This window comes from Dipodomys merriami, unplaced genomic scaffold (assembly GCF_024711535.1).
Source record: "Dipodomys merriami isolate MVZ:Mamm:240054 unplaced genomic scaffold, mDipMer1.0.p SCAF_1058, whole genome shotgun sequence".
Taxonomy (NCBI): domain Eukaryota; kingdom Metazoa; phylum Chordata; class Mammalia; order Rodentia; family Heteromyidae; genus Dipodomys; species Dipodomys merriami.
The window spans coordinates 19739-41992 of NW_027202336.1; the positions used below are offsets into that span (position 1 = coordinate 19739).

At 39.5% G+C, this 22254-nt stretch overlaps 1 protein-coding gene across 4 annotated transcripts in view; it reads right to left on the bottom strand.

The window, feature by feature from the left end:
• LOC138811328 (intracellular hyaluronan-binding protein 4-like) overlaps positions 1 to 21847 on the bottom strand; it is a 40287-nt gene extending 18440 nt beyond the window's left edge. The window contains exons 1-4 of one of the 4 annotated variants that reach the window (XM_069999067.1): positions 21646 to 21847; positions 9928 to 10090; positions 8994 to 9044; positions 4394 to 4531 (exon numbers count right to left, since the gene is read on the bottom strand). In XM_069999067.1, coding sequence (XP_069855168.1) covers positions 4459 to 4531; positions 8994 to 9044; positions 9928 to 10090; positions 21646 to 21700 — 342 coding nt within the window. In that variant the 5' untranslated portion in view covers positions 21701 to 21847 and the 3' untranslated portion in view covers positions 4394 to 4458. Of the gene's footprint in view, positions 1 to 4393; positions 4532 to 8260; positions 9049 to 9927; positions 10091 to 12516; positions 12611 to 21645 lie in introns of those variants that run through there. The other 3 variants (XR_011367360.1, XM_069999074.1, XM_069999082.1) reach the window with 3 other exon arrangements.
• Positions 21848 to 22254: the final 407 nt, after the last annotated feature.

Sequence of the window (22254 nt, forward strand, 5' to 3'; positions counted from 1 at the left end):
GCTAGTTCTCTGCCTCAGCCTCTCTCTCTCCCCCCAACTTTCCATTGATCAACAGTTTTCATGTTATGTTCATATATAATTATAATGTATCTCAAAATTATTCACTCTCTTTTTCCCTTTCCCTTCCCCTCTTAAACAGTCCTGTAGACTCAATTTGTAAATCTGCCCATATACACAAAGGTACAATCATGTCTATGAATATATATGCTCTTTAGGCCTAGCTTCTATATCGGAAACAAACACATATCTTGTGTTTTTTTTTATTTTTATTTTTTAGCTTGGTTTATTATGATGTCCTCTGTTATATCCACTTTTCTGAGAGCGACATGATTTCATTTTCCTTCATGGCTGTGTAACATTCCATGGTACATCTATACTACTTCTTCTTTATCAGTTCAAGAAGATTCCAGGTGTCTGATTCCATCATTTGGCTATTGTGCACAGTGCTGTAATAAACATGAGTTATGCTGGCATCTTTCAGGTATATTGATATATTCTACTGACATACGCCTCATATTGGTATAATGGAGTCTTTGGAAGGGTCTGTTTCTAGACTGATATCCATAGTGGTTGCACTAGTTTGCATTCCCACCAAAAGAGTATAAAGATTCCTTTTCTAATTCATCTTACCACATTTTCTTGGTGGCTGTCATTCCAACTGAAGTAGATTTAATCTTATTGCAGTTTTAATTTGCATGTTCTCTATTATAGCTAAGGCTGTTGAACATTTCCTCATGACTTTATTAGCCATCTTTTTCTTCTTCTGAAAACTATGTAATTAGATTATTTCTGGGTTTTTTTTGCTGTCTAATTTCAGCCCTTTATATAGGATGGATATCAATCCTTTATTTGTTGAATAGCTGGCAGCCCTAGGAAACTCCAAATTGTCATTACAGTGTTTTCAGCATGAACAAGGGATGAACTGCACATCTCTTGGCTTTCACTTCCGCATGGATCCAAAGTTCACATGACAGCACTGACTGCACATTAGCTGATTAAAAACAACAGGAGGGCCTGGGGACTTGCTCAGTGTAAGAGAACTCATCTGGCAAGTGCAAGGATTTAAGTTCAGACCTCAGCTCTGAAAACTACAGAAACAATTAAACAACAATCAAACTCAAAACCACAAAAAGTGAGTCTTACCTGATGCTGGTGGCTTATACTGGTAATCTTAGCTACTTAGGAGGCGGAGATCTGAGGATTGTGGTCCAAAGCCAGGCTGGGCAGGAAAATCAGTGAGACTCTTATCTCCAAAAATCCAGAAGTGAAGACAAGGCTCAAGTGGTAGAGTGCTAGCTTTCAGCATAAAAGCTCAGGGTGAACACCCAGGCCCTATGTTCAAGCCCCAGATCCTTCACACATTAAAATGTCTTACTCTAAGACTGATTTATTAACTATCAACACCTAAATTCCTGTCACAAAGAAACCCAAAATGAATGCCAACACCACTCCTGGAAGCCCCACAAGTGACACAGCCACCTCTTCATACATACATATAGATATTATGTGTATATGCGTATATATGTATATCTAGATACATACATACAATTGAAGTAAGAAAAAGATCATTGAGAATATGGAATTCCAGATTGAGTAACCACTCAAAAAGTTTCTCTTCAGGTCCTATAGAAGAGAATGGTAGTAAAACTAATGTTACATTTGGCATTATTATTTTATACATTTGTCTTTTAGAACAGATACTCAAAGAAGTATAGTTCTGCCTGGCATTGTGGCACATGTCTGTAATGCTAGCATTTAGGAGGTGGCAGTAGTAAGCTAACAATTTAGAGACCAGCCTGGGACACAGAGAACTCCAGGTCACCGTGGAACTGTCTGTATCCAGAATAATACTAACAACAAATAAAAACAAGATTGCATAAAAACTTAGACTCTTTAAAAGAAGAAGAATAGAAGTACAGATGCATCAAGTTTCTAATTTATGGAAAGCTGGTCTTGCACAGTTCCTTGCTCTACATCATCCCTTACCCTACAGTAAATCCTACCACTTGGTCAGCAGACACCATGAAGGTCAACACCCCTGTAAAACCAAATACATACCTACTCTAGCAGAACTGGCAAAGATCGAAAGTATCATTAAACCATAAAGAAATGTCTAACAGGAGGAAGATACAGGAGAAACTTCTCTTGGAGCTGCAACCCACATCTACAAATGACTATAAAGTAAGAAGCAATACCAAGAAGCTAAAAGGACTCTGAAAGGTCTCCAAAAAGTATATAATATGTGGGAATTAAGAAAGCTTATTAAGACATACATAAATATGCCAGGCCATATACTTGTTTGGGCATCAACAAGTATGTAGACATCTGTCACAAATCATTAGCTAATATAAAATACGAAAAGATCCTTAAAAGCAGTTTGAAATCTAAATGCAACAGAGCAAACTTGTTTTAAAAAGTTATCACCTAGAAGCTGGGCACCGGTGACTCAGGCCTGTAATTCTAGCTTCTCAGGAGGCTGAGATCTGAGGATTATGGTTCAAAGGCAGCCCAGGCAAGGAAGTCTGTAAGACTCTTATCTCTAGTAAATCACTGAAAACTGGAAGTGGCACTGTGGCTAGAGTGCTAGCCTTGAGCTGAAGAGCTGAGGGATAGCACCAAGGCCCAGAGTTCAAGCCCCACAACCAAAAATATAAAGTTATCACCTAGGTCCTTCACCAAAAATATTATGTCAGTAAATCAAAGCCCCAAATCAGTCTCTGCTTAAGGATACATAATTATAAAGCATAATTCAGTGATCACAATTCTCAATAAAAGCAAATAAAGGTACATAGATTTACACTACATCGTAGGCTCTCAGAAGACACACATTCACCCCTTACCTGGTCTCTTTACCTAATCCCCAGGTACAAGCTCCATATCTACCTATGCAGTCTTCAGTTCTAATAGCTCTAGAGAAATGAATAGTATTCCTTTAAGCTACTACTGACGCTCTAGTCAATTTCTACATCAGAAAAAGCGATCATAAAAGTTGTCCCAAGATAGCCTTTCAAAAAGTAATAGCATAATAGCATACTGATATGAATTTGGCTAAATATTCATACATAATGAACAGATTCATATATTATTGAAATTTATGTAGAAAATAGCACATATAAAATGACTTACGTTTTATCATTCCCACTGTATGTTTCAAAATCTTGTTTCCGTGTGTGGTCAAATGCATCAAAACCTCTATTCCTGGGACCGCCTCTCCCTCTGCTTCTCATGCCCCCTTTTGGGCTTCCACATCCTTTCAGCGGCCTGTCTCAATCAAACCTGTCCACTGGTCTAGTCAAAGATGACAATGCAATATGATAAGAGAGCCCAAGCCTCTGCCCGTGTTCTGCCTCATCCAGGCTCCTGTATGGTGTGGTACACTACCAGGATCTGGTGGTGTAATCACCTGCCCGCTTTCCCTTCTGCCCATCCTTGTGCTTTCTGAGGACCTACTTTTTTTCTACTAGACTCCAAGATGTAGTTCTAAATGAATACATCTTTTTAATCATTTTAACACCTTGTTTATTAACTTTTTTAAATTTGTATAGGCTTTCCAAAACATTTTCCCTAAAAACAAATTACTTATTTAAAAGAGATCCTGGCTGGGCGCCGGTGGCTCACGCCTATAATCCTAGCTATTAAGGAGACAGAGATCTGAGGATCAAAGTTCAAAGCCAGCCCAGGCAGGAAAGTCTAAGAGACATTTTATCTCCAATGAACCACAAGAAAACTGAAAGTAGAGCTGTGGCTTAAAATGGTAGAGCACTAGCCTTGAGCAAAGAAGTTCGCAGAAAGTTCCCAAACCCTGAGTTCAAGCCCCATGACTGACCAAAACAAAAACGGATCCTGAAATCAAGTAATCCGGATTATTAATAGCTTCAATACGTGCACCAGTAAATTATCCTACCATTCTCTCATGGCTAAGAAAAGCCATTCTTACCACAATAAAAAAAAAGATCGAATTTACAATTTTCTTTTTTTGAAAACAAATGCAGAAATGAAGATTAATCTTACATTTTTCATATAAAACATTATGCTAAATAAATTCTCTACATTGGCTTTTCTACCTTCTAACAAAACCCAAACCAATTTTAAAACAGAACATTTTTTTCTGATTTAAAATTCTATTCTTTTCCAATTTTCTTTATTAGCATTTAATGTAATTTTGAGAAAAGAGAAATTATTTTTTTTAATTGTATTTTATTTTATTTGAGAACATACTGTACAGAGGGGCTACAATTACATGGGCAGGATAATGCATACATTTCTTACCAAGCATTGCAGCCTCCTCCTTTGTTTACCCTTCACTTCCCTTCCCCGCCTCCCCCCTCCCCCCACCCAATTTTACCCCCCTCCCCCCACCCAAATATACCCCCCTCCCCCCCCCACACCGACATTGTAAAGCTGGTTTTGACATGACATTTTGTACTTCTCATTGTTGCAACAGGTCCATCTGAATCCTTAAACGACTTGTTTGTCCCCATCTCCTCCACATGTTATACTGACATCAAATATAGTGAAAGCGGGGGTTACACTGTGGGGGAGGGACATACAAAGCAACAAAGAAATAATCTTATAAATGCGTTAGAAACACATGCATGAAAGAAACGAAAACATTAAAATACATATTTAAGGGTTCATTTTCCTAACATCACATTATCTGACCTTTTCTGCTTGACTCATACCTATACTAGATATTGCAAATAAGGGAAACCTATCAAAATTCCTTACGTAAATTATACTAGACATAGAAATACAGAAAAAAATCATAGCACATTATGAATTGTTAGAATATAGTCCAAAGGCTAATAATTTTTAAAATAATTTTTATTGAGATTCAGTGATTACATAAAATTCACAAATTTCACAGTATTGTGGGATAGTAATACTTAAAGTCATATACACATTTTAACCTTTACAAGGCAAATTGTCATTATCATGGTCTATAAAGTTTGTGAATTCTATAAGTTTTGACAATACAACTATTTCTTCCAAATCGGTTGATATGTACCTTTCTTTCCTTTTGTTTAGTGTAAGCTGCTCCCTCTTTCCCTCTAATTCTCTCCCTTCCATTGCTGCCCTTGAATTCCTTAGTTCATTTTCATTCAATGTCCAATGTAGCTGATGTGCCCCTCTGTTATATAGTCTCCTATTTTCCTCTGATTCTGTGTCCTGCTCCTAGCTCCCCTCAGATGTGCACATATATATGGTAAATATATATGGTACATATATATGGTACATATATATGGTATCTATCTATCTATCTATCTATCTATCTATCTATCTATCTATCTATCTATCTATCTATCTATCTATCTATCTATCTATCTACCATATATAAGGTCGAGAACATGGAGTCATTTAGGAATGATATGACAAATTAAGTAGAGGTCCTTTGTTTCTTGAATCCTGTTTATTTTGTCATATCTCTTTGCATTTTGGATTTAACATTCACATATCAGGAAGCCATGTGCCAATTGTCTCTCTGATCTTGGCTTACCTTGCTTGAAATGATTTATTCTAATTCTATCAATTTCTGGTGAATACCATTATTTTATCCTTTCTAATGCCTGCATATTTCACTGTATGTATGTACTACAAATTTTTGATACATTCATCTGTAATGAGGCATCTGGGTTGTTTCCATATCTTAGCTATTGTGAACAGTGCTGCAATAAACATGGAGGTGCATGTGTCCTTGTATCCTGGTTCCTGTTGCTCAGGGTAGATGCCTAGGAGTGGTATGGCTGGGTCATATGGGAGGTCTATATTTAGCTTTCTGAGGACCCTTCAGACTGCTTTCCAAAGTGGTTGTGTTAGTGTACATTCCCACTAGCAATGCAAGGGTTCCTCTTTCTCCATATACCCTCCAGCATTTGTCATTGGCTGACATTAGGATGTGTTCCATTCTGACTGGTGTAAGGTGGTATCTCAGTGTTTTTATTTGCATTTCCTTTATGGCCAGGGATGATGAACATTTCATGTGTTTCTTTGCCATTTGTATCTCTTCTTCTGAGAAGTTTCTCTTTAGCTGCTTTCCCATTTAATATTTGGTTGTATTCGGGAGGATTTAGTTTCTTGCGTTCCCTGTATATAATGGATATTAGGCCTTTCTCTGATCTATTGCTGGTGAATATTTTTTCCCATTTACTTGGTTATCTTTCTAGTTTGGTTTCTATTTCTTCATCGATGCTGAAATTTTGTTTTAAGATAGTCCCATTCTTCGAGTCTCCAATTTGTTGTGACCCGGGGACTTTGTTCAGGAAGTTCCTGCCTGTGCCTGTAAGTTCAACTGTCTCTCCTACTCTGTCCTGCAATAGTTTCACAGGTTCAGGTTTGATGGGAAGGTCTTCAATTCATTTTGAGTTGATGCTAGTGCATGGAGACAGGTTGGGGTCCTCTTTTAGTTTTGTGCATGTGGCCACCTTGTTTTCCCAGCACCACTAGTTCTTCCACTGTATGTCTTTGGCTCCTTTGTCAAGTGTCAGATGAATATAGGTATGTGATTTTACTTCTGGATCTTCTAGTCTGTTCCATTGCTCTTCGGGTCTGTTTTTGTGCCAATACTAAGCTGTCTTTGTTATTATGGCTCTGTAGAAGAGCTTGAAATCTGGTATCGTGATTTGTCCTTCATTGTTTCTTTTGCCTATAATTGCTTTGGCTATTCTCGGTTGTTTGTAACACAAATCTTTAAAAAAAAGTCTACACAATACTTGAACAGCAAACACATACATGGGAAACAACATCAGTGAAAATCAGTCCTACATTTATAGAAATCTAGATCAGATAACAACAAAACACCAAAGTCTTCTCAAATATATTAATGATAGAAACCAAGCCTAAAATCATCCCTGTGTATATTGTAATCCTTGAAAACAGTATATATTCCATATACTTTTTTCCCATTTCCTTTGTTGTTGTTGTTGTTGTTGTTGTTGTTGTTGTTGTTGTTGTTTTGAGTTTGCATTTTTTGAATCGTAGTCTTCCTAATCTAACCCAGGATACAAACTTGCAATTATCCTGCTTCAGCCTCATAATTACTAGAACAACAGGTGTGAAGCAGCACACCAGGTCTTCTGTATTTTAAAACTTGATGAAAATTAAATAATCTTGTACTCAAGAAGTTTAATTCTTGACAAACTCCAACACAAAATGCAGAAGATTAACATATGGATCATGAAACCTGAGCTGGGTGTCAGTGGCTCACACGTGTAATCGAGCTACTCAGGAGGCTGAGATCTGAGAATTGTGGTTCAAAGACAACCTATGCAGGAAAGTTCGTAAGACCCTTATCTCCAATTAACCACCAGAAAACCAGAGAACACTGCCATTTACATTTGGTAGGAGTATCAGAAGTTGTGTCCTCTCAATGGGTCATGTGAGAAATACGTATGCTACAAAAATAACTGGTCTACACTTTATTCCAGATTAAAGAAGATAGAACACTTCGTGAAATTTGAATGCAAATTAAATAATTTAAAGAATCAGATAATAGTGCTATATCAATATTAATTACTTTAATAATTCTCTCATGGTTTTTGGCAAATACATAAAGTATTTAGGGATAAAGGAACACTCACAAATCTTATTTCTAAATGACAAAGAGAAAACCGTAGAAAAGGAGAGAATGGTAAAGCAAATATGTTAAGAAGTTGATATTCAGGGAATCCAAATGAAGGGTATAAGAGAATACTTTATGTAATTCTTGCCATGTTTTTATAAATCAAATTACTTTAAAAGAAATAAAGAAAAGTCACTTCATTGTCTCATATCCCTGTGCCCCTACCATTACATATGTTATTTCACTTCACAGACAGATTTTCATGTCACAAAAATCTATCTTTTTAAGCCTACCATACTTATTAAAAAAAGAAAAACTGACATGTTCAATTATACTTTTTAAAGTTCCATACTTTTTAAAAATGATGGCAACGACGGTTTCTGCATTTGAACAAAAATTTCATTTTTTCCATAGAATAAAAGTCTGAGTAGAGAAAAAATACATAAACCTTTCAAAAATTTAGTTCTGCTCCAAGAAGCTTTACATATAAAAGTGGCCATTACAGAGAAAATTTGAAATAATCACCAAAAATAAAAAATAAAGTGAGCTTTTCCAGAACTTTCTCTAACCTTGTGAGAGATCCACCAGGTTGTGCATTGCTGTTTTATGTGTCCCTTCTAGTTAGTCACCATATGCACACCACTTCAGATATGCTGCTCTCTGCTACAGGTCCTTTATTTACTTATTTCTAATTGACTCTAGCAGGGATGAGGTACACTTGACCCATGGGCCCTATAAGGCCTGAAAAATCATTTAGTACATGACAGGTTATAAATATCCAAATAGCGCTTGGTGGAAAATGGTTCCTTACTCCAGCCTTATAAAGCCATGTTCTTTGACTAAGACTTTGTTTCAGACAGGGTCCTAAATGAATTTGGATGGCAGGAAGTCAAAACACTTTGAGAAACTTGACTCCCTGAATACAGAACTATCTTACTAACAGGAGGCATAAGCAAAATAATAACTACGTTTGTAGAAGGCTTTGCTCTGACTCAGGAGACATGGTAGAATGCACCAGTCCTATGCATTACTTCACACCAGAGAACTTTCCAGAGTTTGGTATCATGTATCATATTAGACTTTTCTTCACATGTCTCATGATAGCCTACTTAGCTGATCATAGAATTAAGAATCTGTTTCAATCTATTTAAGAGACAGAATTCATAATGCTAAATCAAAACCCTAATTATATCCCTACTCTAAAATTAGCTCCTTAGTGTAAAACTTCAAAGTAAAATTTTAAAGAATCCAATATACTCACCTATTTTGGTTTTGTTTTGTTTTGCTGTGCTGGGGCTTGAGTTAAGGACTGTATGCTTGCTACAAAGGCACTCTACTTGAACCATGCCTCCAGTTCCTTTTGATTATTTACTTGTTTATTTTTTTCTGGTGTCAGTATTGGTCCTTACACTCAGGACCTTGAGCTTTTACTTACCTTTTTTTGTTGTTGTTTACAGCTGCTGCTGTATTAGGCCTCAGTTCTAATCTGGCTAATTGGAGAGAAAATATTATGGATTTTACTGCCTGGGCTGACTTCAAACTGTGATCCTCAGATCTTAGCCTTCTGAGTAGCTAGTACTACAGATGTGAGCCACTAGAGTCCAGCTATTTTGTTACTTTTGTATACTTGCTTTTGATTAGGCCAGCCTGGACCGCATATTTATGCTTCCCACATAGGTGAAAGGCATGTACCAGGACACTCAGCTTTTTATAAGTTAAGGTGGTGTCTCGCAAAACAGCTATGTTAACTCGTGTGAAACACTGCACTGTGTGCTTCTCATATTATGGAAAATATTTTTTTCCTTTGCAGTGGAATTAGACATTGATACTAGGGCCTTGTATATTCTAAAGAGCTCTCCCAATGCTCTACTGATAAAGTACATTCCAAGCCCATGCTTCATTTATTATTTATTTATTTTTGTTGTTCATGGGGTTTGAACTCTGGGCCTGGGTGATATCTTTCAGCTCTTCATCTCAAGGCTAGCACTCTACCATTTAAACCATAGCACCACTTCCTGATTTCTGGTGGTTAATTAGAGATAAGAGTCTCAAGGATTTTCGTGCTTGGGGTTGCCTTTGAACCACGATCCTCATATCTCAGCCTCCTGAGTAGCTAGAATTACAGGCATGAGCCAACAGAACCCAGCTCCACATTTAGTTTTAATTATACAACTGGCCCTGAATCTTGATATAAGGTCATCTCTGAAATACATGAAGATCTTTCAGGTGTCATCTAAAATAATAATGACTTGTTGCCTAAACTATCAAAATGTTCCTAAGATCTGTAATATGGAAAGGTCACAAAGGGTTATGGCTGTTCTGAAAAGTCCTCTGGTTCCCCAACCAACCCAGTTGAGGACTGTACATACATTTCAGCTGAAAACTTCTCAGCTGTAAAGTCGGCCTGCCTCTTGGCCTCAAATGGTCCATATTCCCTGTAGGATCTCTGCTCAGCTCTATTAAGTATCACCTCTTTTCTCCAGCTGTCATTCCAGCATTGTTGCTCCCCTTTTCTAGGAGTCCATTTCTGGCCTGCCAGCAGAAAACCAAAGCAGAGGGCTAAAACACAACATCCATGAAACACTAGGTACAATTCTATAGGTTCCTTAAGATTTCATTTTTCCAAAAACCAGTTGGAATACCACTGGATAAATGGGAATTTCAGGGGAAAAAGTTGCTGATGTTATTTTCTAGAATTTATTCATTTTAATAAAACCTTATTACTATTATGACTTCACTTATGTTTTAGAGAGTATACAATAAACCATATAATTATAGGTATCTTTTTCTTTCTTTTTGTTGTTGCTGTGTTTTGAAATAAGGTCATTACATATGTTTGAGATTAGCCTGGAACTCACAATCATTCTGTATCAAGACTCCTGAGGGTTAAAATCATAGGCATGCACCACACCTGGTTAATTATAGATGACCTCTATTAACACAATTTAATAAACTAACTACATTTCACATTTCAAAAGCAGCTTTATGAAACCATAGTTCTAAACCTCATCCAGGAAAGTAGTACATATCAGTACCTTTGATTGTAGTTTAAAGTACAATATTAGATTGTACTTAACATTGTATTTTAAAAAGATTTTCCTTCCCTTGAATGGGATTTATATATTTGCTATATGTCTCTAGTGTGGGCCTCAACTCAGTTTTCAACTCACTCAAGAAGGTATCTTTTTTTTGTCCATTTGAGAATCCAGCATCCAGGTGAAACAAGGACAAAGTGCTAACCCTCTTTTGTCTTTTCTCTTCTGCTGCTTTAGAATATGCAATCAAATCCTGTATTTTAAGCCATCTAATAAGTTAGTAAATAACTTTTGAACTTTGTCATTTCTTAAACTGTCTTCCAAAATTGTCTTTTTCCCCTTAGATTTAGAAGGGTCCTCAAATATTATTTATAGCTTTTGCTATACTTCTTTGATTTTCCTTAGGAGTAATTACACCACGCTGATAGTACATATAGAAAAATATTAAAATTTATTCAAATAATGGATGTACATCTCATTAAATTCCTCTCATGTATCCACAATAAAAATACAGGCATAGAGCTGGGAATGTGGCTTAGTGGTTGCCTACCATGCAAGATGCCCTGTACCACATAAACAGAACAAGGCAGAAGTGGCACTGTGGCTCAGTGGTAGAACACTACTCTTGAGCAAAAGCAGTTCAGAGACAGTGCCCAGATCCTGAGTTCAAGCCCCAGGACTGGCAAAAATTACAAACTTTAAAAATACAGGGATTTTTTTTCAGTTTTCTCATTATTATTTCCTAACTAAACTTTATACTCTAACACAAATAAGTAAGTACTATCAAGTCTTAAAATAAAAATCCTGTTTGTACATCACGAATATAAAATTATGTAATTACCTTGAATATAAAATGTTTTTGAGTGTCAAATATTGCACAAGGGATTTAAGTTCACTCTATGGCTCTAATATCCTATAATATCAATAACTATTTAAATCTAACTTACATCACTTTATGATATTTTCATAGAGGATTATACTTCTACTGTAGAAACAAATCAGATCAACCAAAATAGAAGGGGTAGTTGAAATCAGGGGGAAAATGTCACTAAGTTGTTAATAAGTTGAGCCAGGCACTGGTGGGTCACACCTGAAACCCAAGCTACTCAGAAGGTCAAAAGCTGAGGATCATGGTTCAAAGCCAGCCTGGCAGAAAATCCATGAGACTCTTATCTCCAATTGAGCACCAGAAAAACTGAAATTAGCACTGTGGTTCAAAGCGGTAGAGTGCTAGGCTTGAACAGAAGATCTGAGGGACAAAATCCAGATACAGAGCTCAAGCTCCACAACAACAAAACAAAACAAAACAAAACAACAAAAAAAACAAGTTGAAGGTGAGTACTGGTGGCTTATTCCTGTAGTCCTAGCTACATGTAAGAATGGAATTTGAGGAGCAGAGTTGGAAGCCAACTTAGGCACAAAAGTTATGTGATCTCTAAGAAAGCCAGAAGTGGAGCTGTGGCTTCAAGTGGTAGAGCACTAACCATAAGCAAAAGAAAAAGCTAAGGGACAGAGCCCAGGCCTTAAGTTCAATTCCTAGAATTAGCACCTACATAAATAAAGTTAGCAAAGTGAAAAATTAAAAGATTTGCTGTAGATTTTCTATTTGCAACCCATAAGCATTTGTGTTTTACCATTATAGTATCTCCATTCAACTACAGAATTACTTCATTGATTATTCTACCTTCTTTCTGCTATCTCATTTTTAACTATATCAATTAAACTTGCTTTATAGTAAAGTCATTTCCATCATTTCTGTATGTAAATTGAAGTGTTAAATAGAATTGGCTACTTACTAGGATATTTACCAATATCCTGCAAATACTATATTCTCCCTCTAAATCTCCAAAGACCAAAGCTAATAGTGACAGACATTTTCCCCCCAAATCAGTTGTAAGAGGTCAAAACTGCAATTGAACCCACCTTGCTTTTCCACACTAGAACAGCAGCTTGCATTTCACCAGCCTTTTCCAATAAAAGGCTTGCATTAGCATTGGATCACTGATCTAAACACAAGCTTAGAAAAGGAAAAGAATACAGTAAAATTTCCAGCAAGAGTTCCCATAAAATAGTTGCATTTTGGCTCAAAGGGTTTCTAGGCTCTGAAGAAAGCTGAGGAAAGCGAGCTGAAACAGTCTCTGATGGTTAGAGAATATACTGAGCAAAGGGCCTCTCATAGGTTTCTGTACAGCTTTGGATAGTTTAGTACAGTAAAACTTCCAATTCCACGGGGCAAGCATCTAATTCCCACATTCTGGAGGATTAATGTTTCTGGTGTATGTCAAAAAGTGTATTCCCAAATGCTTGACATTTCTCTATGCTAAGCATTCACTCAATCTTCAGACTAAATTTAAAATGTTTCATTTTGCCTAACATCAACTTATCTGACAGTTTCTGTTTGTCTCAGACATATACTAGTTGTTGCAAATAAAGGAAACCATAGGATCTATGTTTCTTTGGGCCTGGCTTACTTCACTTAATATGAGTTTTGCCAAGCATTTCTATTTCCTAACTAATGGGGCAATGTCATTGTTTCTGATGGAGGCATAGACTTCCATTGTGTATACATACCACATTTTCTTGATCCATTCATCTATTGAGGGGCATCTGGATTGGAACCCCAAGATAAGGATTCAAATGTTTCTTCTTTTCTTTTTTATTATGAGAATACCGTACAGAGGAATTACAATAACATGGGCAAGATAACGAGTACATTTCTTATCAAGCATTGTAGCCTCCTCTTTGTTTCCACTTCCCATCCCTTTCCATACTCCTCCCTCTCCCCACCCGACACTCCCCCCACCCCTCACCAAAGTTGTAAAGTTCGTTTTTTGACATAACGATTAATACATCTCATTATTGCAATGAGTCTACCTGTATCCTTAGTTAAACGATTTGTTTTTTCCCTTCCCCTCCACAAATTATACCAACATCAAATACAGTGAAAGCATGGGTTATACAGACAAGGGACTCATATCTAGAATATACCTAGAACTTAAAAAATTAAATCCCCCAAAACCAAATCTTCAAAGAAACAACTGCCCAATAAATAAGTGGGCTAACGACTTAAAGAGAAACTTCTCTGAAGAGGAAAAGATAGTCAATAGATACATGAAGAAATGTTTTTTTTTTCTCTCCTGCGGTTGTTTCGAACATATTTGTAAGATGATTTCTTTGTTGCTTTTTATGTCCCTCCCCTATGGTATAATCCCTGCTTTCACTGTATTTGATGTTGGTATTGAAAGGTTAAAGTTTTGAGGCAGTGACCACTTGTTGCTTGTTTGTAGCAAAGCAACAAATGGGGCTAAACTGCACTGTTGTGTGCCTTTATAAGACCTGAAAATCCTTAGCTCAGGGCTCTCCTCCTGGGCTCCGCTGTGTCGGAGTTGAAGACGAGGCCCAAGCTGCAGCCTGTTTAAATAAAACAGCTGTAGAATCTGACTCTCGGTGAGAGGTCTATTAGGGATCTAGTAGCCGTGGCAAAAACAGGAAAGGAAGGACAGAAAACATGAAATTGAGCGTGAAAAGAGAGACTGGGTAAAGGAAAAGAGGCCAGACTTGTTGGAATCGCCACTATCACATGCTGAGCATACATGGTTCACAGAGGGCAGCAGTTTCATTTGAGATGGAACAAGATACGCAGGCGCAGCAATCATCACGGACACTGAGATAGTGTGGGCAGAAGCACTCCCCCAGGGAATGTCTGCACAAAGAGCAGAGCTAGTGGCACTAACAAAAGCCCTACAAATGGGAAAATGGAAGAGACTAAACATTTACACAGACAGTCAGTATGCTTTTGCCAACGTGCATGGCCATGGAGCCATTTCCCAAGAGAGGGGGCTGCTGACAGCTGAGGGAAAATATATTAAAAACAAACAAGAAATTTTAAGCCTCGGCTAGATGGGAACCAGCAAATATTGCCATTATGCACTGCCCTGGCTATCAAAACGGAACTGATTCTATAACCAAAGGAAATAACTTGGCCAATCAGGCAGCTAAGGAGTTGGCCCTCCAGCCCAGAGCTGACTCTAGTAGACCCAGGGCCACGAGCTTTGCCTCCTGAGCCTCAGTATCCCCAAGAAGACTTGCAGTGGATAAAGAAAATTCCCATGGCCTATAAACCTCTGGACAGAGAAGGAAAACTGGTGAGGGGAAAGTTATCTTGCTAAAAAGATTGGGGAAGGGGATTCTAAAGAGAATCCATTGCGTCCCTCACATGGGAACACGAAGACTGCAGGACATGCTCTAACACTCCAAAGTAAAAATCAACTCATCAAGGACATTGTTAAAAATTGTGAAGCCTCATAGCTAGCAAGATCAATAGAAAACCCACGGATTGGGAGAAGATCTTTACTAGCCATACAACTGACAAGGGTCTCATATCTAAAATATACTTGGAACTCAAAAAATTAAACCCCCCAACAACAAATCCTCAAAGAAACAACTGCCCAATAAATAAGTGGGCAAAAGATTTAAAGAGAAACTTCTCTGAAGAAGAAAGAAGGATGGCCAATAGACACATGAAGAAATGTTCAACATCCCTAGCCATAAAAGAAATGCAAATCAAAACAACATGGAGATATGACCTCACTCCAGTTAGAACGGCAAAAATCAAGAACTCTAACAACAACAGATGCTGGAGGGGATGTGGACAGAAAGGAACTTTACTTCATTGTTGGTGGGAATGTAAACTTGTTCAACCACTTTGGAAAGCAGTATGGAGGTTCCTCAAAAGACTTCACATAGAACTCCCCTATGACCCAGCAATCCCACTTTTGGGCATTTACCCAAATGTATACAAACAAGACCACACTAAAGCTACCAGCACAACTATGTTTATTGCAGCATTATTTACCATAGCTAAGATATGGAACCTACCCTGATGCCCCTCAGTAGATGATTGGATCAAGAAAATGTGGTATATATACACAATGGAATTCTATGCCTCCATCAGAAAGAATGACATTGCCCCATTTGTTAGAAAATGGAAAAACTTGGCAAAAATTATATTAAGTGAAGTAAGCCAGGCCCAAGAAACATAGGTCCCATGGTTTCCCTTATTTGTAATATCTAGTATATATATGAGTCAAGCGGAAAAGGTCAGATAATGTGATGTCAGGAAAATGAACCCTTAGATGTGTATTTTAATGTTTTTTTTTCTTCCATGCATGTGTTTCTTACGCATTTATAAGATTATCTCTTTGTTGCTTTGTATGTCCCTCCCCCACAGTATAACCCCTGCTTTCACTATATTTGATGTCAGTATAACTTGTGGAGAAGATGGGGAAAAACCAGTTGTTTAAGGATACAGGTGGACCTGTTGCAACAATGAGAAGTACAAGTTGTCATGTCCAAAACGAGCTTTACAACGTCGGTGTGTGGGGGGGAAGGAATAGGATTGGGATGGGGGGGAGGGGGGAGGCTGGGAAGGGATGTGAAGGGTAAACAAAGGAGGAGGCTGCAATGTTTGGTAAGAAATGTATGCATTATCCTGCCCATGTAATTGTAACTCCTCTGTACAGTATGTTAACAAATAAAATAAAATTAAATTTAAAAAAAATTGTGAAGCCTGTCAGCTCACCAATGCCCCCAATCAACTGGTTACAAAAGGAGCTTGCCTCCGTGGAGATAGGCCAGGTGTGTATTGGGAAGTAGACTTCACAGAAATTAAAACTGGAAAATTTGGATATAAATATTTGCTAGTTTTTGTAGACACTTTTTCAGGATGGGTTGAAGCCTACCCAACAAACATGAGACTGTGAAAATCATGGCTAAGAAGATCCTGGAAGAAATCCTACCCAGGTATGTCTTCCCATCCACTGTTGGGACAGATAATGGATGGGCCTTCATCTCAAAAGTAAGTCAGGGAATAGCCACAGCACCTGGGATGGATTAGAATGTGCACTGTGCTTATAGACCCCAGAGTTCAGTGCAGGTAGAAAGAATGAATCAGAAAGGAGACCTTAAATAAATTGGCCTTGGAGACTGGCGCAGATTGGGTATCACTCCTTCCTTTTGCCCCTGTTTAGAATAAGAACTTCACCCTATCAGTTTGGCTTTACTCCTTTTGAAATAATGCATGGACCCCCTCCACCCATTATCCCTAGTCTTCAGACTGAATTGCTTGCTGATTTGGATGATACTGAATTTCTGTGTAAGCTTGACTATTTACAGCTGTTGCATAAGAGTATGTGGCCCCAGCTTAGAGCATTATGATTCTGCTTCTATTCCTACCCCCCATTTGTTTAAACCAGGGGACTGGGTGTTTGTTCGAAGGCACAACTTGAGATCTCTGGAACCACGGTGGAAGGGACCTTACATGGTGCTACTGACTACTCCTCCTGCCCTTGCTGCTTGGATCCACTGCTCCCATGCCAGACCAGCTGAACCCTTTGCCCTGGATGACCGTGGGGAAACATGAGAAGTCTGCAAGCATCCTACCCAACCACTCCGCATACACCTCAAGAAAAGAAAAATAAACTGATTGTTATTGATATTATTGTTTAATATTATGGCTAAGGTCAGAGAGGGACTATACCCGTTCAAGTTCGAGAGGTATTGGAATTTAGTTTTGGCCCAGAGCTACAAGATTGTGTCTCAGGACTATAAGTCAATGGGGGGGAAATGAAGGGTTAAAATTTGGAGGCAGTGACCACTTGTTGCTTGTTTGTAGCAGAGCAATAGGTGGTGATAAACCACCTGGGTGTGTACCTTTATAAGACCTGCACATCCTTAGCTCAGTGCTCTCCTCCTGAGCGCCACTGTGTCAGAGTGTAAGATGAGGCCCAAGCTACAGCCTGTTTAAATAAAACAGCTGTAGAGTTCTTCTTGGTGGGGGTCCTGTGACCTTGGCATAACATGTATAATTTTAAAGGGGAAGGAAAAAAACACATCGTTTAAATAGGGATACAGGTGGACCCATTGCAACAATGAGATTTACAATACATTATGTTGAAAAATGTACTTTACAACTTTGGCAGGGGTGGGGGTGGGGTGGAAAGGGGAAAGGACGGGAATGGGAAACAATGGAGGAGGCAACAAGGCTTCATAAGAAATATACTCATTATCTTGCCCATGTAATTGTAACCCCTCTGTATGGTTTTTTCACAATAAAATAAATAAATAAAATATTTAAGTAGAGAAAATCACAGACCTTCATAACAGGGCTTACAGAAATTTGTGTAGAACTTTAACACTCATTACAGATAAATTTAGTACAGTAACTACATAAATGGAAATTAATGAGGTGCTTTCTTCTATTATGCACCTTGAAAAAAACTACAATGTTATTCTACCTATAAAATTACCTCAAGATTTGTAAATATATATCTCAAAAGCCAGATTGCCTAGACTCTAAATGGACAGAAAAGTTGGTAGTGCACTGTCAGGCAGGAAGTGGACTGCATCCCAGATTATATCACTTAAGTTTTGAAAAAAGAAAAAGCACTGTGCATTTATGTAATTAAATTTGTGTATATAAATTCACAGTGCTGATGTCAGGAAAAATAAAGGGTGTTCATTCAATGTCATACATGTTTAAAATTTCCACCACAGGGTAGGACTATAGTTCATTGATAATGTCCTTTGGCCTGGCTTGCTTGAGGCCCCAAGTTTGATCCTCAGTACTATAAGAAAAAAATGACAAAAATTTATTTTAAAATTGAAAACTGTGAAAAGTCAGCTTATTAGCAATACTAGCTGCAGTGTCACACTCTTCTAAAGGACACAACATTTTCATTTGTTTAAAAAAATGAAGCTAGACATGAAGTCATGATGGCATGCACTTCTAATCTCAGCTTTGTAGGAAGCATAGGGAGACAGCTATATCTAAAAATTAGTGAGGCCATCAGTTCAAACTATTACAGCAAAAACTACGTAGATCAGTAAATAAATGGAGAATCCTTGCCTCATTTAATTTTATATTTCTCTAATTTGAGAAAAAAAGTAAGGTAAAAGTGCATTATCTCATTTGATTAAGTAAGGTCATACACTTACTGACATACCGAATAGCATTTGGTTTTCAGCATCTTTATTTTACAGACTTTATTTTACAGACTTCTGATTCTCAAGCAACAAATCTTCTCCACACAGATAAAGGTAGAGTCGCGATTTGCACAAGTCAAGGTGCTAGCACTTAAAATTTTCTGACAGGGCATGAACTCACACTTTGTGTGTGTATGTGCACACATGTATATGTGAGTGTGCACGCATGTCCATGCTCAGGCCTGAGCACTGTCCCTCAAGATTTCTGGCTCAGGGTTGTCACTCCACCAATGAACTGCAGCCCCACCATGGTTAACAGGAGGTAAGTGTCTCCTGAACTTTCCTGCCAGGCTGTCTTTGAACCTTGATTCCGTTTTAGCATCCTGAAGACCTAGGAGAACAGGCGTGAGCTTCTGCTGCCTAGAAAGCAGTGGATGAGTCTTGACCAAGCCAGGAATAGGCAAACAAGCTCTGCTAACGATAACAACTACACACCTAAGATCACTACTCAGAACATTGACAACTACACACCTAACTGCAGTACTCAGAACAGTGACAACTGCACACCTAATCTCAATACTCAGAACAGTGACAACCACACTCAAAACTACAATACTCAGAAAACTGAATACAGAACACCAAACCTCAATACTCAGAACAGTGAAAACTACACACATAAGCTCAGTACTCACAACATTGACAACTGCACACCTAAATTCAACATTCAGAAAAGTGACAACTACAAATCTAATCTCAGTAATCAGAACAGTGACAACTGTACAGCTAACATCAATAATTAGAACAGTCAACAGTGACAAATGCACACCTAATCTCACTACTCAGAAAAGTGACAACCACACACCTAACCTCAATACTCAGAAGAGTGATGACAGCACACCTAACCCCAACACTCAGAACAGTGACAACTACACACCTAACCTCAACACTCAGAACAGTGACAATTGTACACCTAATCTCAACTCAGAACAGACACAGCTACACACCTAATCTCAATACTCAGAAAAGTGATAATTTCACAGCTAACCCCAGTACTCAGAACAGTGAAAAATACACACCCAACCTCAATACTCAGAACAGTGAAAACTACATAGCTATACTCAATACTCAGAATCGTGACAACCACACTACTAACTTCAATACTCAGAACACTGACAACAGCACACCAAACCTCAATACTCAGAAGTGACAAATATACACATGAACTCACTACTCAAAACAGTGGCAATTACACACCTCATTTCAACACTAAAAACAGTGACAACCAAACACATAACCTCAGTACTCAGAACAGTGACACCTGCACACCTAACATCAATACTCAGAACAGTCAAAACAGTAACAAATGCACATCTAATCTCAATACTCAGACTAGTGACAACTGCACACCTAACTTGAATACTCAGAACAGTGACAACAGAACACCTAAACTCAACACTCAGAATGGTGACAACTACACATCTAACCTCAACACTCAGAGCAGTGACAACTACACTCCTAACCCCAGTACTCTGAACAGTGACAACCACACACCTAACATCAATACTCAGAACAATGACAATAGCACACCTAACCTCAGTACTCAGATCAGTGACAACTGCATATCTCAAACACTCAGAAAAGTGACATCCACACACCTAACTTCAAAACTCAGAACAGTGACAACTGCACACCTAACATCAATATCAGAACAGTCAGAACAATGACAACTGCACACCTAACCTCACTACTCAGAACAGTGACAGCTATATACCTAACCTCAGCACTCAGAACTGTGACAACCACACACCTAACTTAAATACACACAAAAGCAACAACTGTACATCTAACTTCAGTCATCAGAATAGTGACAACTACATACCTAAACTCAATACTCAGAACAGTGACAAATACACACCTAACCTCAGTTTTCTGAACAGTGACAACTACCACATAACCTCAGTACTCAGAACAGTGACAACCGCACACCTAACCTCGACTCAGACCAGAGATAACTACCCACCTAATCTCAGTCAGAACAGTAACAACTACACACCTAACCTCAACACTCAGAATAGTGACAACTACACATTTAACCTCAGTACTCAGAACAGTGACAACTACACACCTAACTTCATTTCTCAGAAAAGTGACAACCACATACCTAACCTCAATACTCAGAACAGTTACAATTGCACATCTAACCTCAACACCTAGAACAGTGACAACCACACAGCTAACCTCAACAATCAGAAGAGTGACAACCACACACCTCACCTCATGAAAACCACTCGCCTCACTCAGCACTCAGGGAAGAAGTGGGAGGCAGGTGCAGATGCCTCAGGCCAGGGCGGGTCAGGTGGAAGTGTTTTCTGAGGTGCCCTTCCTCTTCCTGCACCAGGCCATGGTCTGATGAGGCAGGAGACATCTAGAAGCTTGGAGGTGCCAGGGTTAGGAACGCCTGTCTTAGAGCAGTCAGGGGTGATTCAGGAATGCAAGTGCAGCCAGGCCAGCGCCAGTTAGAGAAAGGCAACCCCACCCCCTGTCCTCTGTGGCCCCCCACCGGCCACCCCCTTCCCTTCATGCTGGTAGCACCAGCCCGCTCCAGACTTGCTTGCTGGCTCGGTGGCACCCCAGGACCACCTGGGGCGCCAGCCAGGCTCCCCGTTTCATAGGCTCCCACCTTCCTGGCCAAGAGCACTCTTGGCACATGAAATGCCTCCAGGGCGCTCATCCTCGCTGCACACAGTGCCTTGGTCTCATGCCGAGGATCTAGGCAGCTGGCCTGGTTGTCCTGCACCCGGTGCCCTTCCTCTCCTCTCCTACCCATGTACCTGGTGGCTGAGGGCCTGGGCTGTCCTGCCAAGGCTCACCGGGCACCGGGAGGCTCTTGAGCTCCTTCTGAGACTCCCTGTGGCTGCCGCCAGCGTCCGGCCTGGGAACCTAAGTTCCTGTGTAGCTCCACCGGAGCTGCAGCCACCATGGCGGTCTTGTCTTGCTTGCGGCTATGCAGCTGCTGCTGCTGGCGAGAGCGATTGGCATCGCACAGGATGTGGAACTGGTCCTACTCACCTTCCAGCAGCTGGTAGAAGCGGTTGGCCACGACCCAGCAAAAGCTCTCCTGCATAGAATCGCTGGTGGTTGTCACAGGGCACCAGAACACCCTTATCCAGCTTTGGTCACTGCAGGTCTAGGCTGGCAGCCCACACAAGCAACACTCAGCACATCCTGTGGCAAGGACCCATTCCGCCTGCCTCCTCCCTCTCTGCTGGGCTCTGTCCAGTCCCTCCAAGCACCTGCCCCTGCCACTGCTGCTACCGCTGCCTACCCAACCGCAGTGAGACAGCCAATCAGCACCCAGAGACATTCCCCTTTCCCAACCGGCGAGCCAGAGAGCCCAATCACAGGCCGGTGGCTGTTACTTCACTTGACCTCTGCACCCCACCCCCGGCCCATTCCGGAGAGATGGGGCCAGAGGTGAAACCACAACAGATGGACGCAGGTGACTTGCACTGCCAACCAGGGGGTCAGTCTTGGCTATCCTGTAACCGCATGGAATTGGGGTACTTTCCATGTCTGCCACACTTCTGTTAAGGTTACACATTAACATAGCCATTCAACAGCCATGTACTTAGCATTTAGTGTGTTGTTGAAGAAGCACCAGCTGCTTCTTGTTATGGA